The sequence below is a fragment of the Borostomias antarcticus genome (genome assembly GCF_949987555.1).
Source record: "Borostomias antarcticus genome assembly, chromosome: 13".
NCBI classification, from domain to species: domain Eukaryota; kingdom Metazoa; phylum Chordata; class Actinopteri; order Stomiiformes; family Stomiidae; genus Borostomias; species Borostomias antarcticus.
Genome location: NC_140246.1, coordinates 828,090 through 849,687, shown reverse-complemented (window position 1 = coordinate 849,687; position 21,598 = coordinate 828,090). Strand labels below are relative to the sequence as shown.

The 21,598-nt window shown below is 44.8% G+C and overlaps 1 protein-coding gene across 1 annotated transcript in view; it reads left to right on the top strand.

Moving 5' to 3' along the window:
- Nucleotides 1-14,898, top strand: part of plxnc1 (plexin C1) — a 23,244-nt gene extending 8,346 nt beyond the window's left edge. Inside the window, exons 14-28 of the mRNA XM_084447656.1 lie at nt 715-818; nt 1,175-1,216; nt 1,504-1,622; nt 2,782-2,980; nt 5,161-5,307; nt 6,230-6,398; nt 7,107-7,207; nt 10,323-10,398; nt 10,774-10,808; nt 11,049-11,144; nt 11,877-12,040; nt 12,490-12,637; nt 13,263-13,403; nt 13,532-13,606; nt 14,773-14,898. Coding sequence (XP_084303782.1) covers nt 715-818; nt 1,175-1,216; nt 1,504-1,622; nt 2,782-2,980; nt 5,161-5,307; nt 6,230-6,398; nt 7,107-7,207; nt 10,323-10,398; nt 10,774-10,808; nt 11,049-11,144; nt 11,877-12,040; nt 12,490-12,637; nt 13,263-13,403; nt 13,532-13,606; nt 14,773-14,877 — 1,721 coding nt within the window. The 3' untranslated portion in view covers nt 14,878-14,898. The remainder of the gene's footprint in view (nt 1-714; nt 819-1,174; nt 1,217-1,503; nt 1,623-2,781; nt 2,981-5,160; nt 5,308-6,229; nt 6,399-7,106; nt 7,208-10,322; nt 10,399-10,773; nt 10,809-11,048; nt 11,145-11,876; nt 12,041-12,489; nt 12,638-13,262; nt 13,404-13,531; nt 13,607-14,772) is intronic.
- Nucleotides 14,899-21,598: the final 6,700 nt, after the last annotated feature.

Genomic DNA, 21,598 nt, shown 5'->3' with positions numbered 1-21,598 from the left:
ATCTCTCTCTCTCCATCTCTCTCTCTCTCTCTCTCCATCTCTCTCTCTCTCTCCATCTCTCTCTCTCCATTTCTCTCTCTCTCTCCATCTCTCTCTCTCTCCATCTCTCTCTCCATCTCTCTCTCTATCTCTCTCTTTATCTCTCTCTCCATCTCTCTCTCTCTCTCCCCATCTGTCTCTCTCTCTCCATCTCTCTCTCTCTCCATTTCTCTCTCTCTCTCTCCATCTCTCTCTCCATCTCTCTCTCCATCTCTCTCTTTATCTCTCTCTCCATCTCTCTCTCTCTCTTTCTCCATCTCTCTCTCTCTCTCTCTCCATCTCTCCCCATCTCTCTCTCTCTCCCCATCTGTCTCTCTCTCTCTCTCTCTCTCTCTCCATCTCTCTGTCTCTCTCTCTCCATCTCTCTTTCCATCTCTCTCTCTCCATCTCACTCTCTCTCTCTCTCTCTCTCTCAATTCCATTTTAATGCTTTATTGGCATGAAATTACTTCATACTGTACATTGTCAAAGCAAACAAGGAAGTGACAATGAAAATTGAACTTGTAAAAACAAGTCTCTCTCTCTACTTTTCAAATTAAGAGTGTAAATTTGAATTGGCTTAATGTTCACTACCAAACACACACACCTGCACACACACACACACACACATCTTCACACACACACCTGCACGCACACACAAATTTGAGCTTTGTAACATCCCCTCTCCACCTCCAGGTTTTGTGGACATGCAGACGGACAATTCAGATTTAACCGAGAATGTGGGAGCCATCCCTTTCCTGGACTTCAAGCATTTCGCTTCCAGAATATTCTTCCCTGAGGTAAATTAAGACATCAATAAAGTACCTACCAACCTACTGACCTACCTACCACATATCCACAGTAAGACTTTGAATGAGGAACCAAAAACACATTGTGGCCATCTACTATAATATGTTTTTTTCAGTTTAAGTCAGTTCAGTAAAATGTCTTCTGTGAAGAGCAGTTGATGTGCAGAACATTCAAACATGCTGTAGCTTACAGTACATACAGGTATGGCCTCTGAAAGAGCTTTGAGTCGTAGCAGTCCTGTATCCTGGGTAGGCTAGTCTGTACCTCTGCCTAGAAGCTAGTAGCTCACACTCAGTTTGCTGAGATGTTTTCTTGTCTTTGTAACCCATGGCCCATTCGGTTCTAGGGTGGACCTGTGATGACCTCTTGCCTCAAAGACATTGGTCAGGTGAGAATGCACTTGCACTGTGAACATTAATCTGAGTAGCATCGCTTGACTTCAGCGGAGACTGCCTGTTGTCGAAGTGGTCAAAATATGCCGCTGTTGATTTCTCTGCATTTCTCCCGAGATGGCTGCTTCGCTACCACGTTGTTTGACGGTAGATCGAGTAAATTTCACGTGCTCGAACAAATCCTTTACGATCAATGAATCGATTTTCGGTTAACTGTTTGCATCCCAAGTATAAACTCAGGAAGTATTCAAGCTTCGTTGCTAATCTGTGCCCCTGGGGTCAGGATGTGGTGAAGCCTGACCAGGCCTGCCAGGCCCTGGCTGAGCTGATCCAGGATCAGCTGTTCCTCACCTCCATGGTCCACGCTCTGGAGGAGCAGAAGAACTTCAGCATCAAGGACAAGTAAGTCCTCCTCCGCCACCAGCTCAGAGACGGGACAGGGGAAGACGGGACAGGAGAGCAGAGGACAGGACAGGATGGATGTGACAGGACAGGACAGGGACAGGAGAGGATAGCAGAGGACAGGACAGGATGGATGTAACAGGACTGGGGAGGACAGGACAGGATGGATGTGACAGGACAGGAGAGGGACAGGAGAGGATAGCAGAGGACAGGAGAGCAGAGGACAGGACAGGATGGATGTAACAGGACAGGAGAGGATAGCAGAGGACACGAGAGGAGAGGACAGGACAGGATGGATGTAACAGGACAGGAGAGGGACAGGAGAGGAGAGGAGAGGACAGGAGAGCAGAGGACAGGACAGGATGGATGTGTCCAGACAGGAGAGGGACAGGAGAGGAGAGCAGAGGACAGGAGAGGAGAGGACAGGACAGGATGGATGTGTCCAGACAGGAGAGGGACAGGAGAGGAGAGGAGGACAGGAGAGGAGAGGACAGGACAGGAGAGGGACAGGAGAGGAGAGGAGGACAGGAGAGGGACAGGAGAGGAGAGGGACAGGAGAGGAGAGGGACAGGAGAGGAGAGGAGGACAGGAGAGGAGGACAGGAGAGGGACAGCATAGGAGAGGGACAGGATAGGAGAGCAGAGGACAGGACAAGATGGATGTGACAGGACAGGAGAGGGACATGACAGGAGGACAGGAGAGCAGCGGACAGGACAGGATGTGACAGGATGGGACAGGACAGGAGGGATGTGAGGACAGGACAGGATGGATGTGTCCAGACAGGAGAGGGACAGGAGAGGAGGACAGGATAGGAGAGCAGAGGACAGGACAAGATGGACTTGACAGGACAGGAGAGGGACATGACAGGAGGACAGGAGAGCAGCGGACAGGACAGGATGGGACAGGATGGGACAGGACAGGAGGGATGTGAGGACAGAACAGCAGGACAGGACAGGACAACATGATGGGACAGGAAAGGATAGGGTAGAACCGGGGAGTTGGCTAGCTAGTTAGAATAAGTTATTCAGCTTGCTGTCTAATTATGCTGGGGACAGGTGTTACATACATGTGTTAACGGTTGTTGCGTGTGTGCCTGTCCGCGTGCGTGCGTGTGCCTGTGTGTGTGTGTGTGTGTGTGTGTGTGTGTGTGTACCCTCAGATGCATGGTGGCGTCGCTGCTGACCGTTGCCCTGCATGGAGACCTGCCCTACCTGACCACAGTGATGGAGAATCTCCTCGGTGCTCTGATGGACCAGCCCAGCAACAGCCAGCCCAAACTCATGCTGCGACGCACCGAGTCCATCGTGGAGAAGCTGCTCACCAACTGGATGTCCATCTGTCTCTACGGCTTCCTCCGGGTTCGTCTGTCTGTCTACCTGTCTTTATCTGTGTCTGTTTGTCGATCTCTCGTCTGTCTGTCTGTCTGTTTTTCTATCTCTCTTGTCTGTCTGTCTGTCTGTCTGTCTGTCTGTCTGTCTGTTTGTCTATCTCTCTTGTCTGTCTGTTTGTCTGTCTGTCTGTCTGTCTGTCTGTCTGTCTGTTTGTCTATCTCTCTTGTCTGTCTGTCTGTCTGTCTGTCTGTCTGTCTGTCTGTCTGTCTGTCTGTCTACCTGTCTTTATCTGTGTCTGTTTGTCGATCTCTCGTCTGTCTGTCTGTCTGTTTTTCTATCTCTATTGTCTGTCTGTCTGTCTGTCTGTCTGTCTGTCTGTCTGTTTGTCTATCTCTCTTGTCTGTCTGTTTGTCTGTCTGTCTGTCTGTCTGTTTGTCTATCTCTCTTGTCTGTCTGTCTCTTCTGGCTTCTGTTTTTATCTGTCTGTCTGTCCTTCTGTCCCTGTCTTTGTCTGTCTCTCTCGTCTGTTTGAGTGTATGTTTGTCCATCTGTCTGTCTTTCTCACTCTTTTATTTATTTATTTAACCTTTATTCAACCATTGGGAACCCATTGAGACACTGTCTCTTTCACAAGGGTGACCTGGTCAAGAAAGGCAGCAGTCAGTCATAAAAAAATACAGAACATAACATACAAGTGTGGGACATAGAATACAATAAAAACAACAATACATACAGTACTAGGGCTGGGTTAAAAAAAATTGATTGATCGATTCTGAATCGATTCTGAATCAAATGATTCAGAATCGATTCATAAATCCCCAAATCGATCTTTTATTTAATGAATGAACGAATAAATGAAGGAATGAATAGTTCATTCATTCATTCATGCATTCATTCTTAGAAATCAGTATCGATACCCAGCCCTAGTATTGATGTGTTGCATAACTTGGCAGTCATGTAATTAAGGTTACAGCTAAAAAAAACAAATCGATGTTGAATCGAATCGAATCGTGATAATCGATTCTGAACCTTGTGAATCGGAATCGAATCGATTCTTGAAATTCAAATCGATACCCAGCCCTATACAGTACAGTAAAATCAACAGTGACACATCAGTAATCCAGCTCAATCAACTCTGTCTGTCTCTGGTCTGTTTGTCTGTTCCAGCTCAATCAACTCTGTCTGTCTCTTGTCTGTTTGTCTGTTCCAGCTCAATCAACTCTGTCTGACTCTTGTCTGTTTGTCTATTCCAGCTCAATCAACTCTGTCTGTCTCTTGTCTGTTTGTCTGTTCCAACTCAATCAACTCTGTCTGACTCGTCTGTTTGTCTGTTCCAGCTCAATCAACTCTGTCTGACTCGTCTGTTTGTCTGTTCCAACTCAATCAACTCTGTCTGTCTCTTGTCTGTTTGTCTGTTTCTCTTGTCTGTCTGTCTGTAGGTCAATAGCTGCATTTACATGCACACTTTTTTCAATCTGATTTAATTCTATCCGATTAAAGATTTCGGGGCAACTGTTTACATGGGAGGTGATCTGATACGTTGGGGTGTTGATATGCGCCAATGCATGTAGGCTAATCAGAAAAGCTGTGTGACATAAGCACGCAGGCAGGAGTGTACGTCTTGTGGTTGTTATTCCTTATTCGCCTGCTGTCTAGGCATTGAATAATGTTCAGTTCTGCGTTTGGATTAAAAACACATTCTCTGCTGTGGTCCAGTTCTTTTTGGAAGCAATTTACCCGGCATAGACGTACGTCCTCTTTGACAGAGAGCACGCACAGAGAGAACACAGCCAGAGAGTCATCCGTTTCATCGTTTACATGATACTTGATCGGTTTATGAAAAGGTGACACTAACCCTCTGCAACCGATTGAAATATCAATGGGTTTGAGCCTTTTCATTCGGATCGAGGTGTTTATATGGAGCATTTATATTCGGTTTGGGCTTGTTATAATCGGATTATTAGGCTCCATGTAAACATGCCTAGTGTGTCTCATACTTGGTTTATTTGAGAAGAAATTAACGTGTGTGTGTTTGTGTGTGTGTGGGCATATGTGAGTGTGGTGTGTGTGTGTGTGTGTGTGTGTATGTGCGTGTGTGTGTGTGGGGGGGGGGCATATGTGAGTGCGGTGTGTGTGTGTGTGTGTGCGCGTGTGTGTGTGTGGGCATATGTGAGTGCGGTGTGTGTGTGTGTGTGTGTGTCCTCCAGGAGAGTGTTGGTCAGCACCTCTTCCTGCTGGTTCATGCCCTGACCCAGCAGATGTCCAAGGGTCCGGTGGACTCTGTCACAGAGAAGGCTCTCTACACACTCAACGAGGACTGGCTCCTCTGGCAGGCCCAGGACTTCAGCCCTGTGGTACTCACACACACACACACACACACACACACACACCACACTCACATATACCCCCCACACACACACGCACACACACGCATACACACACATATGCCCACACACACGCACACACACACACACGCACACACCACACACCACACACACACACCACACTCACATATACCCCCCCCACACACACGCACACACACACACACCACACACGCACACACACACACACACGCACACACACACAATACCACTTCCTTCTTTATGTTGGAACTAAAGTAAAACATGTTGTGGTAATAAGCCACCTATAGAGTTTGGTTTTCAGTTGGTAAACCACAGAAATATTAGCTGTTCACGATGTACCGTTTGAGTTGAGTCTTGATCGCAACAGGGGATCTGTGAGGCCCAGCCTGTGAGGCCCAGCCTTATCGCAACACCAGCCTGTGAGGCCCAGCCTGTTTCAGGAAGACAGTTTCTTTTTTAAGGAAGCTTTTTTTTTCTGGGTTGCAAAACCAGAAGAGGAATTAGACTTTGTCAGCAGTATTTGCTGCTGCTTCTGGTGCGTACTGTAGTATGGCTGCAGCAATTCATCCAAACTTGTGTCTCGCCGTGATGTTGTAACCTTGATACAGAACGTGACCAAGATCAACCAACACACTGATTAGTGAGACGTTTTTTGACAGCAGTCCAGTGTTGTGACCAACCCAGATAGATAAACCAGCCTCTGACCCCCACCACTCAACCACACCCCCAACACCCACCAAACTCAAATCCACCTCCTCCACATCTACCTCTACTATAATACTATTGTATATATTTGATTGTACGTGTTCATTTTGTACCCAGGATTCCCTGGCAAGAGATATTTTTCTCAATTGGACTCCTTAAATCAAGGTTAAATCAAGTCAATAAAAACGCCTCCTTGCCCCGCCCACAGAAGCTGAGGGTGTTGTTCGCGGTGGGAACGGACGAAGAGGTGAGCGACCCCCTGGAGGTCCGCGCCCTCTCCTGTGACACCGTGGAGCAGGTCAAGGAGAAGATCCTCCTGGCTTTCAAAAACAAGTTTGGGTTCCCCTACAACACCCCACTCAGAGACATGCACATCGGTGAGGAGGGCTCCCTTTTTATCACGGCTGAATATGGACGATATATAGCGGTGTTCAGCTATCATTATTACATTTACATTACATTACAGTCATTTAGCAGATGCTTTTATCCAAAGTGGTTAACAATAATTGCATTTAATGTAGGAAGAGCCAATGTACAACTACTTGCCAGAACTCACAAGTGCATCTCCTTTCTAAAACAAGTGACTAAGAGCATAATCTAGTGCTGCAGGCAAAGTGCAAGAATAGCAATCTAAAATACGATAAGTGCTTAGGAGGGAGGATTGTTGTAGTACTTCTTGAAGAGATGAGAACACTCTAGAACAGGCATTCACAAACTGTGAGGCGGGCCTCCCCTGGGGGGCCTCAAAGAAATTCAGGGGAGGCGCGGAGGGATGGTTAGAAAAAAAAAGAAGGAAAAACATGTTTTTTATTTTAGAATTTTCTATGGTTTTTATGAATGAAACGTGATTTTAAAGGTCTTTTTTTTTAAATTAATGGACAAATTTGGGGGGTTGGGGGTGCGCGGGTGTGTCACTGTTTTCAGAGGGGAGGCCCACATTGATGGAGTTTGGGAACCCATGGTCTAGAACCTTCTTCATGTTATGTGTTCTCTATGCTGCATGTTCCAGTATGTACAGGACAGGCGCAGCTGAGCGCCCTGTTCTGGATGGTGTTGTACCTGAGCCTGTTCTCGTCCCTCTCCAGAGTGTGAGCAGGCAGGCAGCTTCGTGGGTCTGGAGGAGGTGGACAACAGCTCAGAGGTGCTGGGAGACGTCACCATGCTGAACACACTCAGGCACTACAAGGTGAGGCGGCGCTGGCTCCAGTCAAGAGATACCAACATATTTCACACTGTTTTAATTGGGCAACCAGGAAACCTATTATCAACCTGCTATGGATCTCTTCCAAAGAGAGAGAGAGAGAGAGAAAGAGAGGGAGAAAGAGAGAGAGAGAAAGAGAGAAAGAGAGCGAGAGAAAGAGAGAGAAAAAGAGAGAGAAAGAGAGAGAGAGGGCTTGAACCAGAGGTCTTCATTTTTTTTTAATTATTTGCTGAAATTTAATGATGGAATTATTTCATTCTCAATTGTGAACAGATAGAATTGAACGGGTGTCGGGCCCAACTCTGTATTAACCAGCAGAAGCAGTAGTTTTGCGTAACATATACGTTAGGGACAATTATGTTGTTGAGTTGTTACTTCAAGTTAACAAACCACATGACTTACAGTACCAGGAGCTCAGTTCTCAGAGTGGATTCCTGTGGCCATACAGTAGCTTGGTTGCCTAACCCAGGTTGAAATACTGTACGATTTGAAATATTATTTCCAACTATATTAGTGTTAGTGGAAGGGGCTATGTTAACACCCACTCTGAGGCGACAACGTCACAAAAACTGTAAATGTATAAAACCAGACAACGTTTGCTGATAACAATTTAGCTTACTTTGTAGCTCAAAGTGTCCTCTAAACTATTTGGGTTTTCAAATCTAGCAGCGTTGTGTCGGTTTTAAACTGGGTTGCTAATTTTGACGATAGCGCTGCAATTTGGAATCCTGGAGGGGGGCTACGTTAACTCCCATTCCACCAACTCCTATGTACAGTAATGTTGCTACAGTAATAAGTAATTTAAATGCACAGATAAGTAATTTAAATGATTTCAAATAGTATTTCGACCCAGATCTTCCTGTGACTGTGCGCTTGTTACTGATGCAGCGTTGTCTCAAGTTGAAAGGTCACAGGATGTGGTCGTGCTGCTATCTCTCCAGAGCTGTCTGTTGGGACCAGGATGTACGAGTCACAAGGCCGGCTCAGACAAAGATTAGATTACGTCCATCAGAACACATGATGTACTGTAGTCCGGCGAGTTGCTACATTGCTACATCGCTCCACCCGCCATCATTATTTTCTGTGGATTTATAACTGGATTGAATGAGCGTAAAAATTTGAATTTACTGTACATTGGGGGTCCAGAAGCTCTCTGCTTAAACAGTGTAAGGTTAATTATATGGCTCTCTGCTGGAACAGTACTATAGAAGTTGGTGAGGATCTGATGAGTACAGGGTGTTGATGTAGGTCAATATTCACTGGATGGCCAGCAATTTAAGAATACCTGTTTTTATTGCCATTACAAACGTATGAATGTGAATGAATGTTGGTGGTGGTCGGAGGGGCCGTAGGCGCTGATTGGCAGCCACGCTTCTGTCAGTCTGCCCCAGAGCAGCTGTGGCTACAGATGTAGCTTACCACCACCAGGATGACTGTGTCTGAATGAATACTGGACTCTGTAAAGCGCTCTGGGTATCATGAAGGGCGCTATATAAATGCAATTTATAATAATAATAATAATAATAATCTTGTTGCGTAGCCAGTATCAGAATTTCACTCACTCGTACCATCCTACAATGGATACTGCCTCTATCTGGGCCCAGGCACATTCACACACACAGACATACACCAGTGTTTGCCATGTCTCTCCTATGATGTTTTTAGCCTCTCTTACTCTGAAAATGTAATTTAATGTTATTTATTGCTTTATAAATGTTCTTAGCCGGTAGACAAACATACTCCAAGAGTTTGCTCGATTGCCTTGTTGAGAGGGGTCAGGGAAGAATTTTTTACAGCTCACTTATCTGACCCCCGGGTGATACTGTTTTTTTTGCTTCCCTCTGGAATATGTAGGGGTGGGTCGTATGCCCACCTCCCTTGTTCTCTGTAAAGCGCATTGTGTTGCCTCTGGGTATGAAATGTGCTATACAAATAAAGCTTTGATTGATTGATTGATTGATTGATTGATTGATTGATTGATTGATTGATTGATTGATTGATTGATTGATATAACAATAAAGGAATCGGAACCGGAACCTTTAGTATTGGTCCAATAGTTGGTCAGAGATGCTGATACTGACAGTGGAATAATGGTGTGTGGTTAACTGTGATTGGCTGCCTGCTAGTCTGTCTATGTCACTCTGCCTGCCTGTCTGTCTAATGCTACTGTATATCTTTCTGCCTGTCTCTATATTCTCTTTCTGTCTGACTGTCTTTCTGACTGTCTCTCTGCCTACCTTCCTGACTGTCTGTCTCTCTGCCTACCTTCCTGTCTGTCTCTCTGCCTACTTTCCTCCTGACTGTCTGTCTCTCTGCCTACCTTCCTGACTGTCTGTCTCTCTGCTTGCCTTCCTGTCTGTCTGTCTCTCTGCCTACCTTCCTGACTGTCTGTCTCTCTGCTTACCTTCCTGACTGTCTGTCTGTCTCTCTGCCTACCTTCCTGACTGTCTGTCTCTCTGCTTGCCTTCCTGTCTGTCTCTCTGCCTACCTTCCTCCTGACGTTCTGTCTCTCTGCCTACCTTCCTGTCTGTCTCTCTGCCTACCTTCCTGACTGTCTGTCTGTCTCTCTGCTTGCCTTCCTGTCTGTCTCTCTGCCTACTTTCCTCCTGACTGTCTGTCTCTCTGCCTACCTTCCTGACTGTCTGTCTGTCTCTCTGCTTGCCTTCCTGTCTGTCTCTCTGCCTACCTTCCTCCTGACTGTCTGTCTCTCTGCCTACCTTCCTGTCTGTCTCTCTGCCTACTTTCCTCCTGACTGTCTGTCTCTCTGCCTACCTTCCTGACTGTCTGTCTGTCTCTCTGCCTACCTTCCTGACTGTCTGTCTCTCTGCTTACCTTCCTGACTGTCTGTCTCTCTGCCTACCTTCCTGACTGTCTGTCTGTCTCTCTGCCTACCTTCCTGACTGTCTGTCTGTCTCTCTGCCTACCTTCCTGACTGTCTGTCTCTCTGCTTACCTTCCTGACTGTCTGTCTCTCTGCCTACCTTCCTGACTGTCTGTCTGTCTCTCTGCCTACCTTCCTGACTGTCTGTCTGTCTCTCTGCCTACCTCCCTGTCTCTACGTCTGCCTGTCTTGCTGACTCTGTCTTTCTGTCTGTCTGCAGGTACCTGACGGAGCGTCCATCAAAGTCCTCACCAGGGGCACCCACCGCCCTCTGAGCCCCCAGGGCAGCCTGAAAGGTTGGGGGGGTGGGGGGCCTTCATACCCTTTGACCTCCTCTTGATGATGCCACCCAGGCTCTTCTTACAGTATACATAGACCACACCCACTTCAGACCCTATAAACAGTGGAATCAACCCTGGTGGAGGGGGTCAAATCTGCTGATTATAGCTTGAAAAAAAACCTTTGTGAGGTTACCCACACACACACACACACACACACACACACACACATCACAGTACACACAGGATATAGTGTGAAACTAGTTTCGTTTGGCTCCTCTGGCACCATGTTCGGTTAGATTTTAAGAACGGAAAGGAACCTACAGCAACTAGAAAACAGGAAGTCAACAGTGTTTCCTCTGGTGTGTGTGTGTGTGTGTGCGCGTGTTACAGATGACCAAAACTTCTCCACAAAATACTTCCACCTGGTGAGTGTCTGCACGCCATCTACTGTACAGTTGGGGTGCAGATTGATCTACTATCCTACTGTAACATCTACCATGTTGAAGATAGATACTGTCAAATGTGGTAGATTTGTAGATTGGCACCACTCAAGCCTGTGAGAAACATTGCAAATGTGTTCTATGAAAAGCCCAGGTGGTTCAACCTGAAGTGGATTGTGCAGGTAGGGGGCATTTGATTGGCTAACCGTGCCTCTTTGACTCCAGATTGATCCGGATGTGGATCAGGACCAGAGACAGAACCCCGAGAGGAAGAAGTTGAAATTGAAAGAAGTGCACCTCACCAAACTGCTGTCCACTAAGGCAAAATTAATGCACATTCACTTCCTACTGCTGCTATTTAACTCGCTTCAAACCTTGATCTGCTGGCTACGAAATACTGTAGACTGAAATCTCTCAAATGTTTTGTGGGATGTGATCAGTCATGTGGCTAGCCTAAAGCCCAATTTATGCTTCGTCGAGCAACACTTTTAAAAGATTTTTCTAATGTCGCTGACTCCGTCACATATTGTCGCTAAGTCAAGTGTGATTGGATAGCTAGATAGAAGGCTCATGCGTTGCCATGGATATGCTTGTTCCGCAGCCTTGTAGGCTGTCATTTGACGTTTGGTTGTCATGGAAGGAGTAGACGTCTCTCCCAGCTTGTGAGGAGATATCCCCATCTGTACAATTCATCCCTGCCCCTTCACAGAGATGCCCAAGTAGGCTACTGCGGAAAAGAATGAAAACAAAACACAATGAAACCCGCTCTCTGAACAACCTCTTCACCTCAGATTAAACTCTTTCCCTCAGAAAGCCGCTTCTTTCAGAACGACAACAAACGCGCAACAAAATGACAGGCGCGTGGCTGGTTGTTGCCATAGAGACCACGCGAAGTGTCGCCCGAAGCATAAATGCTACATGTCAAGCGACACTTATTTTTTTTGTCGAGCGACACTTTTCAAGAAGCATAAATTAGGCTTAAGCCACTGTTGAGAGCGCCATGCGCTCCCAGAGTGAGAAACGTAAACTGTCCTCTCTCCTCCAACGCCTCAGGTGGCAGTGCACTCGTTTGTGGAGAACCTCTTCAGAACCATCTGGGGATCGACCAATGGGAAAGCTCCCCACGCCATCAAATACTTTTTTGACTTCCTGGACGCACAGGCAGAGAACAAGAGGATCAGCGACCCGGAGGTGACACACATCTGGAAGACCAACAGGTGGGTCTTGTACTTTGCTGTGGGGGTAAATAAATGTCTTTGATTTTTGAAGTGCTTTGTCTCAGATAGAGTACCTTATTGTTTTGTGGAGTGTGTTTGTGGGGGGGGGGGGGTTGCGTTGTTTTTTTGTGATTATCCCTCGGTCACCCAGCGGACATGTTAAACTGCTGTCTTTTGACAAACCTGTGTGACTGGCAGGGTCAAGGTGTCACTGACCTCCATGTTTATTGGAGACTTTTCTTTACTAATCCAATCATCTGCTGATCTGTGATCATCTCAATGTTAAAGGGATGAATTCCCAAGTGTCCAAACTGTTTGCTTGACTCAATCCTTAATGAAAAAACAGAACTGCGTACAGTAAACTGCCTTGAAGTTAAATGTTGAAGTTCATCTTGGAAGCCACACCCTTCTACATCCTCCGTGTCACTTCCTCCCTCCCTCCTTCCCAGCCTCCCTCTGCGTTTCTGGGTCAACATCTTGAAGAACCCCCAGTTTGTGTTTGACATGGAGAAGACCCCCTATCTGGAGGGATGTCTGAATGTCATTGCCCAGGCCTTCATGGACTCCTTCTCCCTCAGCGAGACCCAGCTGGGCAAGGTAGGACCTCCGTCGCCATTTAAGGAGGTTATTTTGTATATTACTTTATGGGTTATGTATTGTATACTGTAGTCTCGCATTAGCCAGAACTATCTCCACACTTCGTTGACACTGTGCCAGCACTAGAGAAAGATCTGGCTGGGCTCATTACCATTCAGCGATAGGGGAGGAAAAAACGCTGTATTTCTTTGAACAATCAGAATCGTCTTGGGCAGAGCGGTGGCTAGGCCGTTGTTGTTTCTCGTAGTCTGGATTGAATCTGATTGGGCCGGGATTCAGATCTGTTGCCACTGATTGGGCAGTAATAAACCAATGACAAGGCTCCCCAAAACCTACATCCACTGAGTCAGTAGTAGTATTACATATTACTATGTATTACAGTATGTACAACTCAGGTAGGCTATGGGAGAGGATCTCACTTGAACACTCATAGAGCAGTAGTTTGGATAGTAGCATCGCCATCTCACCATGGCTTATGGGGCCATAGTAGCAGACCTCTGTAGAAATACTATTTGAAAACCATTCAAATATTTGAACCTAAGTAATTTAATTGATTCCGAGTTGTATTTGAACCAGATGTGTGTAGAAGATACAAAGATACTGACTCCGCCCCTCTGTATTCCAGCACGCTCCAACCAATAAACTCCTGTACGCCAAAGACATCCCACAGTACAAGCAGGAAGTGAAGTCCTACTACAAGCAAATCAGGGACCAGCCTCCAATCACCAGCTCCGAGTTCAAGGACTTCCTGCTTGAAGAGTCAAGGGTACCACTCACTTCTGTTCAGATTGACCTATGACCTATGTATTTCTGATGACCTGTGCCACAGTGACAACAGGATAGCACTTACAAAAAGAAAAGGGGAAATGATTCTGCTTTTATGGTTTTTTCCAGAAACATGAAAATGAGTTCAATGACTCTGCAGCCCTCCGGGAGATGTATAAGTACATGGAGAGATACTTTGATGAGGTAAGCTGTTTCAATTTCAATTCATTTCAATTCAATTCAATTCAATTCAAATGGCTTTTTTGGAATGAGAAACATACGTTACATTGCCAAAGCAAACATAACAAAAAGTCAGGTCTCTCTCTCTCTTTCGCTCTCCCTCTCTCTCTCTCTCAATCTCTATCTCCCCCCTCTTTCTCTCTGTCTCCTCACCCTCTCCCCCTTTCCCTCTCTCTCTCTCTACCACTCCCTCACTCTCTCTTAGCACCCCGACATCCTCATTAAAGGTTTACATTCTTCCCCATAATCTTCAGTTCCCTAGCAGTGGGAGGGGCTTAAAGCCGTCCAATCACAGACCGTGGAGGCCTAAACATCACTGTGTGTGTATCTAAAGTTAATGTCTCACTGACCAAAACTTTGCCACTGGCACATCCTATGTCAGAGTAAATGAGAAGTCAAAAAGTAGAGAATCAAACCTCAACTCGCTTTCTGTCTTTGAACGATTTGATAGTGATGGTTGTTTCTTTATTCTTGGGTCGGTGTCAGCTGTCACAGCCGTCTCAGTCAGCTGTTTTTTCCCCTTGACCTGGCGAGCCCGGTTTTCATTCATTTCATTTATGTATTTCCATAGGGACAGATACACATACATACAAGTTAGAACAAGAATGTTAAAACAAGTGATGTCATATACAACAGCATTTATAGCCCAGGGCTAGTTTGCAATGCCCGTCCCTTGATGTAAAGGTGTCAAAAGCACATAGACCCCTCCCCCCCCCACACACACACACACACACACACTTAATCTCAAATGGCAAAATAATATCATGTTTGTTTATCCTTTTTCTAAATAGATAGGCCTATGCATTGTTTTTTTGTTGTTAAAAAATAAGAAAAAAAACAAATTCTAAGGAATGTATTGCATCATTTTTCTATATCTGCAGTCTATCTATATCAGCACTCCCCATCATCATCAAGACACCAAAATAAATGTTGATTAGGTTAAGGTTGGGATTTTGCCTATTTCTTTACTTGCAACTTGTTTGCCCGGGGGTAGCCAGGTACAGTATGTGACCCTGATGTAGGGAGGACATGGAGTCGGGGGGGGGGTCTCAATGAGGGACGAGGCGTAATGGGTGATAGCTCTTGTGTTGAGCTTGAGCTAAACAATATTATGGTGCTTTGCCTCCCAGATCAAGCAGAAGCTGGAGCAGAATGGCGCCCCCGCTGGGATGAAGACTCAACTGCAGCGCGTGAAAGACTTGTTCTGTGAACTGAAGAGCTGTTCCTGGAACTGAGCTCTCCTCCCTCTGCTACGCCTGAGGCTTCAAACACAACATGCAATTTACACTTATGACTATGTAATTCAACCGACTGTGCTAATGTGCCCCAAATGACCTAAATGGGTCAAAAACTAAACCAAAGGTTACTTACTGAGGAATGTAAATATGTCTGCATTTATTTGTAAAAGCTTTTTTGTTTTGTTTTATTTAATAGCATCTAGATACCTGTATGTCTTACACCATCTTGATTATAACTCCATGTAGAAATATTGATTAGAACTCAGTGTGGACCGTAGCTGCTGCACAGTTTATGGTCGGGGCTGGGCATTTTTGGGATAAATGAGGATCATTTTCTGATGGCTCTCAATAAAATGTCACAACTTAGATATTTACACCATAGGAATCCTGGATGAACATTTTAGTAGTCCTACACAATGTGATGGGAATGAGTTGTGGGACTCTGGACTGCACTGATTGACTGAATTGATTGAATTTGATTGGATTTAACACAGGTAGGACCGATTACGAGAGATGTAAGCAGGCAAAGACTGGTCAGATTGAGAGATATAAACAAGGAGAAACAGTAGTAACTGCTACAAATTAGGAACAGGTTGGCCTGATCTAGCTTGAAGCTACACTTAGCATTTTCTAACTTCTAGAGGATGATTAACATTTAAAATACACCAAGGAAACTACAGTACATTTTGCTACTCCCCTAAAGACAAACTGTGCATAAAGGCTAATAGCTAAGCTAAATGAAACTATGGGGAAGTGTGCCTGAGGTAGAAGGATAGTTGTGATTACATATAGAGCCTTACATGGTCAGGCCCCTGTATACAGTATCTATCTGACCTGCTCAATGCTCCCAGCAGGTCACTGAGGTCTGCTGACCAGGCTCTGCTGGTTGTCCCTCTGAGGTCTGCTGACCAGGCTCTGCTGGTTGTCCCTCTGAGGTCTGCTGACCAGGCTCTGCTGGTTGTCCCTCTGAGGTCTGCTGACCAGGCTCTGCTGGTTGTCCCTCTGAGGTCTGCTGACCAGGCTCTGCTGGTTGTCCCTCTGAGGTCTGCTGACCAGGCTCTGCTGGTTGTCCCTCTGAGGTCTGCTGACCAGGCTCTGCTGGTTGTCCCTCTGAGGTTTGCTGACCAGGCTCTGCTAGTTGTCCCTCTGAGGTCTGCTGACCAGGCTCTGCTGGTTGTCCCTCTGAGGTCTGCTGACCAGGCTCTGCTGGTTGTCCCTCGAACCAGGCTCAAGACCAGAGGGGACAGAGCGTTTGAGTCTCTAGCACCTTTGTGTAACGCTCTTCCTGATCAGGACCTGGGACTGGACATTTTGAAGACGCAGCTAAAGAAGCTTTTGTTTAGACAGGCATTTTACTATGTCTATGACGGTTGTCTTGTTTCCTGTGTTTTAATTTCATTGATTGTATGTATTTTAACCTGTGTAAAGAACTTTGTGAGAAAGTGCTATACAAATAAAAATACCAAAGGCCTATACATGAGTCTTGTCAGCAGAACGGCCATAATATAAAACTTTAAAATATCTTAGAAATCATGTCACAGCACAATGAGCATGCATTCACATTTTTATTCTGCATCACTCTGTGCTTGAACTCAGCATTGCAACAAGGGCAAGTCATGATCTTTGTTGAGCGAGAAGTCTTAGGTTTCACGTTATGACTTGAGCAATCAAGTTTAAGTTTACTTACAGGCTACTGGTATTATGCTCGACGCAAGTCACAACACGGTGTCGACGTCCTGACGCGTCGATAGGTATTGATGCTTGCGTCAATTTGCCAAAAACACGTGATTTTTCAAACGAAGTTTCGTACGTCACGCAAGCACCCAACTCGTATCGATCAAGACATCAAATGGCGGTGGGCTGGGCTCAATTTTGTATTTTTGCCCCAAGTTCCTCTCGGACTTAACTTGTCAACCAGTCGATACAGCCGCTATACCATGAATTGACCAGCAGATGTCATTATGGAACTGCTGTATCCACTGCATCCATAGAGCGACATTTTTCCCGACACAATTGTGTCGAATCTGTCAATACGTCGGAAAGATTCATTTTCCCCAAGATGGCTCAGGAAACGACACCGCAGCTACAGCATTAACTAGAAATGTGCAATTTGGGGAAATTGTGTTTGTCAATTCTGTCATTAGGCTATTACTTAGTGTTGTGTGTGTGTGTGTGTGTGTGTGCGTGTGTGTGTGTGTGTGTGTGTGTGTGTGTCTTCAGTGTGTGCATGTGTGTGTTGGATGTTGTGTTTGTCAATTCTGTCATTAGGCTATTACTTAGTGTTGGGTGTGTGTGTGTGCATGTGTGTGTGTGTGTGTGTGTGTCTTCAGTGTGTGCATGTGTGTGTTGGATGTTGTGTGCATGCACTTGTAGTTCTTCGGTAACTATGCATTAAATTCGCACTGAAATGAAAAAAGCATTCTGTCCCATTTTGGTTCACATAATTGGTCATAGTGTTCACCTATTCAGCGATGTATGCCAAAAAATTTCCAAAATTCTACTTTTGTTGTAATCTTCTATCAAAGTATATAATTTCTTACTTCCTGGAAAACGGTAGGTCACGTGCAATGACAACAACAGGTACCTTAGATTTTAGGCCAATAATCTCACGACATCCACCCGTCAATCAACGCCATCCTTCTATCGAATCTGTCTAAAGTTCTTAAAACCCGCCCACTTGTCAATGTTCCAATCAAATCCCTCTAAACATAAGTCCCGCCCTCATAGCTTGTTTGCTTCGGAAATACGTCAAACTACGGGAGTCAAACGTCCGTTTCAGTGCAACTTTAAGGTTTCCGAGATATTTGAACTGGAGATTTTCCCTATTCCCATTCAAGTCAATGGGGAATTTTAATTCAATTTATAAATTAAACTATCGATACTATATTGCTTAGCAATGAGGAAGCACACGATTCCCGATGAAGCCGGTTGATTTGACATGACTCGTGTGTGTGTGTGTGTGTGTGTGTGTGTGTGTGTGTGTGTGTGTGTGTGTGTGTGTGTGTGTGTGTGTGTGTGTGTGTGCCGTTAGAACTGTGGGAGGAGTAGCGTGGCAAACTTTTGGGGTTGCTCTAGATCCAAACCAACCAACCAAACACACTAATAAAGTCCTAGTACTAGAGTGTGTTGCCCTTTCCTGGAGAAAAGGTGAGGTGAGCTAGCTGCTGCAGCTGTATACCTGCTAGCTAATGTTAGCTACCATTAACTAGACAGCTAGCTACAGTGCTAGCAACCAGCCAACTACTGGTCTGGTAGCTACCATTAACTAGACAGCTACTACAGTAGTAAGCTAGCTTTCACTACCCAGCCTCAACCACTGCACTGTTCTAGTGAGGTGGCTACTGTTAGCTAGCTTGCCAGCTGGCACACTTCCTGTCCAAATACTTCCTGTCCAAATAAATACATAAAAATCCAGTAGCAGCAGCCAGGACACATGTTTCCATTCTCATGAATGCTTATATTATAATGTGCTATGCTAGCTAGCCTATCCTGTTGACATGTCTTTTTAAAACCTTTATGTCCTGCTACTCACAGAATCAGCTGTGCTCCCCTCTGATCTAGACACCCACCCCCAGCCCCCAGAAGATGGTGAGTGAGTGACTGGTAGACACTGGTTGGCTATTAAACTTATTACTAAACTACTGTACTGCTATGAATAGTAAAATGTAGATGTAAGTTAACCCAGGTTAAGATAGCCTACATATGAAACAGTTACATTACATAAAGAAATTCATGGTTAATACATAAATAAATAGTGTTAAGTTAATTCATAGAAATTCATATAGAGTTGATTTCTTTGTAAAACCTTTATGTCCTGCTACTCACAGAATCAGCTGTGGCCTCGTCTGACCTAGACACCCACCCCCAGGCCCCAGAAGATGCTAATGGTGAGTGAGTGAGGTAGACACTGGTTGGCTAGTTAAACTTATCACTTAACTACTGTACTGAATAGCAACATGTAGATGTAATCCAGGTTAAGATAGCCTACATATGAAACAGTTACATTACATAAAGAAATTCATGGTTAATAAATAAATAAATAAATAAATAGTATTCATAGAAATTCATATAGAGCTGATTTCAGTTTAAATACTGATTTGTTCAGTTCATTTTTGTTATTTTAGAGAGGGTATTTGCTCTTGAAATAAGAGAGGCGTTTATTAGCCAATCAACAGCCACCTAGCCATCTTACTGTAAACTCTACAGTGCTACATAGATTTATTCCCAAGTCTTAGGAAGACACTGTTCTGTTCTTACTGTCTACAGAGCCAGGTCCTAGCCAGTCAGAAACAGAGAGTGAAGGGAGTGAAGAGGCTCAGAGTAGTTCCAGTCATGAAACTGCTACAGACAGAGACAGTCCAAGCACAGATAATACACAGTGCATAATTTATTTATATAATTATACCCAGTGTCTATGGAGAGGTTAATTTGAAAAAGAACATAGAGAAACAGAAAAATAATACATAATAAAACATTTAAAAAAGGGGTCGAAAAAAGTGGTGACAAAAAGTCGGAGGGGTAGGGGCCTAGTGTTGTCACGATACCAATATTTGACCTGCGATACTATACCAGCCAAAGTATCACGATACCAAGTAGGGGTGGGTCAGAATAATCGATTAATCGATTAATCGTTCATGACATCAAAGTCGATTTTAAAATTGTAGTCGTTTTTTTTTTTTTTTTTTACATTTATTTCGTTCTTTTCATTCTTTTTCATTACTGTTTCGTTCATTTTTCAATTTTAGATTGTGGTCGTTCATTTTTTTCATTCAAATAAACTTTTAAAATTATTTTTATTTTAATTGAGAGGGACCAATGTCATCGTCTGTCTATGCGACGGAAGTCAGATCACAGGCCTGAGGAGAATCACTCTTGCTACTAGTAGGCTAGTCATGTCAAAGCCACGCAAAAGTGCTGCCTGGGCAAACTTTAAAAAAATAAATGATAAACTCGTAAAGTGTGAGATAGGTGAAAGACGCAGTTAAGGACAGAGTCGCTGGTGCCCTGTCAACCTTTGAGGAGGCTCGAGCTAGTCACGCAGGCCAATCAGCTGCCTCGCCAGATGAAGATGAAGATGAAGATGATGACAAGCCTGTGTGTGTGCCCCAAAAGCGACAACGGGTAGACAAGACCTTTGCAATGGCCAGCTTTTTCGGAGAGGAATACTTCTCCAATGCGTCGGAGCAAATTGGAGAGTTGGAGAGATACTCTCAGACCAATGCATCCCACCCGACCAAGATCCCCTCGACTGGTGGAAAAATAACCAACAACGATATCCAGAGCTGTCACGAGTCGCCAAGGCCTACCTGTCCATCCCTGCCACTTCTGTCCCCGCTGAGAGAGTGTTTCCTACCTGTCCATCCCTGCCACTTCTGTCCCCGCTGAGAGAGTGTTTCCTACCTGTCCATCCCTGCCACTTCTGTCCCCGCTGAGAGAGGGTTTCCTACCTGTCCATCCCTGCCACTTCTGTCCCCGCTGAGAGAGTGTTTCCTACCTGTCCATCCCTGCCACTTCTGTCCCCGCTGAGAGAGGGTTTCCTACCTGTCCATCCCTGCCACTTCTGTCCCCGCTGAGAGAGGGTTTTCCGCAGCAGGTGTTTTGGTAAACAGGCTACGCACGCGTCTCCTCCAGGCACACGTGGACATGTTGCTGTTCCTGAATAAAAACTCTTAGGCATTTATAGGATTTATCGAGGGGTAAGAATCTATTCGTTGGTCACTTTTAGGCTACGTCACGTCAGGCTATTGTAGCGGCCTAGGGCTATTGTTTTTTTTATATACAAAAAATGTCTTGTAGGCTAATCTTTTAAATATTATTTGAATACATTTGAATAGCCTACATTGTTGCAGTTCAAGGTTTGTTTATTGAGCTACTTAATTCCAGTGTTCTGGGTTATGTTTGCCGGTAGCCTACATGCCAGTCTTTTTTCTCTCCAGCCCTCATTCGATTGTGGTTGTCATTGTCGTAGGCGTTATGAACAATACAATTTATTAATTAATACTTGAGTCATTTTGGGGCTTTTTTGTTTGCCTGTTCTGTCATTTTACATAGGCCCTACATAGCTCCAATGTCGCACAATGTTGTGCGGCCGTGCATGTGCACACTGCGCATTGTCGGTAAACTGTAGGCCTAACCCCTTAATTCCTTGTTCTGTTATTTTCAGTATTATATCTAGGCCTACAGTACGAAATTCATGAGAATAAATAAGTAACTTTTCACTATAATACTTGTTTCCAAGTTTGCAAATGATGTTTTGCCCACAATCAATTAGTTAGCTACAGCCTTTATGAATGTCGGCAAAAAACGATGCATCGATTAATCGTTCATACCACCCACTGATGAGTCGACCATGAAAAATGTGAGTTGTGCACATCCCTAATACCAAGTAGTATCACGATACCGCAGCATTTAAATTTTTATGAACGTGCAATGTATTTACAGTACATTACAGTACAGTGTAGTTACAATCACTTTATACGAGTGGTGCATGAATAACATGCATTTAATGCATTACATTGTAACTCTACAGGTAAGTAAAAAGATAAAGGACTGAAACCAGTACTTTGTGAATAACGTGTAAGGGGTTTGAAACATCAAACAGACCCACTGGCCTTTTGCAAGTGAGTGTGTGTGTGTGTGTGTCTCTCTGTCTGTGGGGTCTTTTTCGCCACCTTGAAAAGCAATAACACCGGCATATCAAACATATGGAGGGCTACTT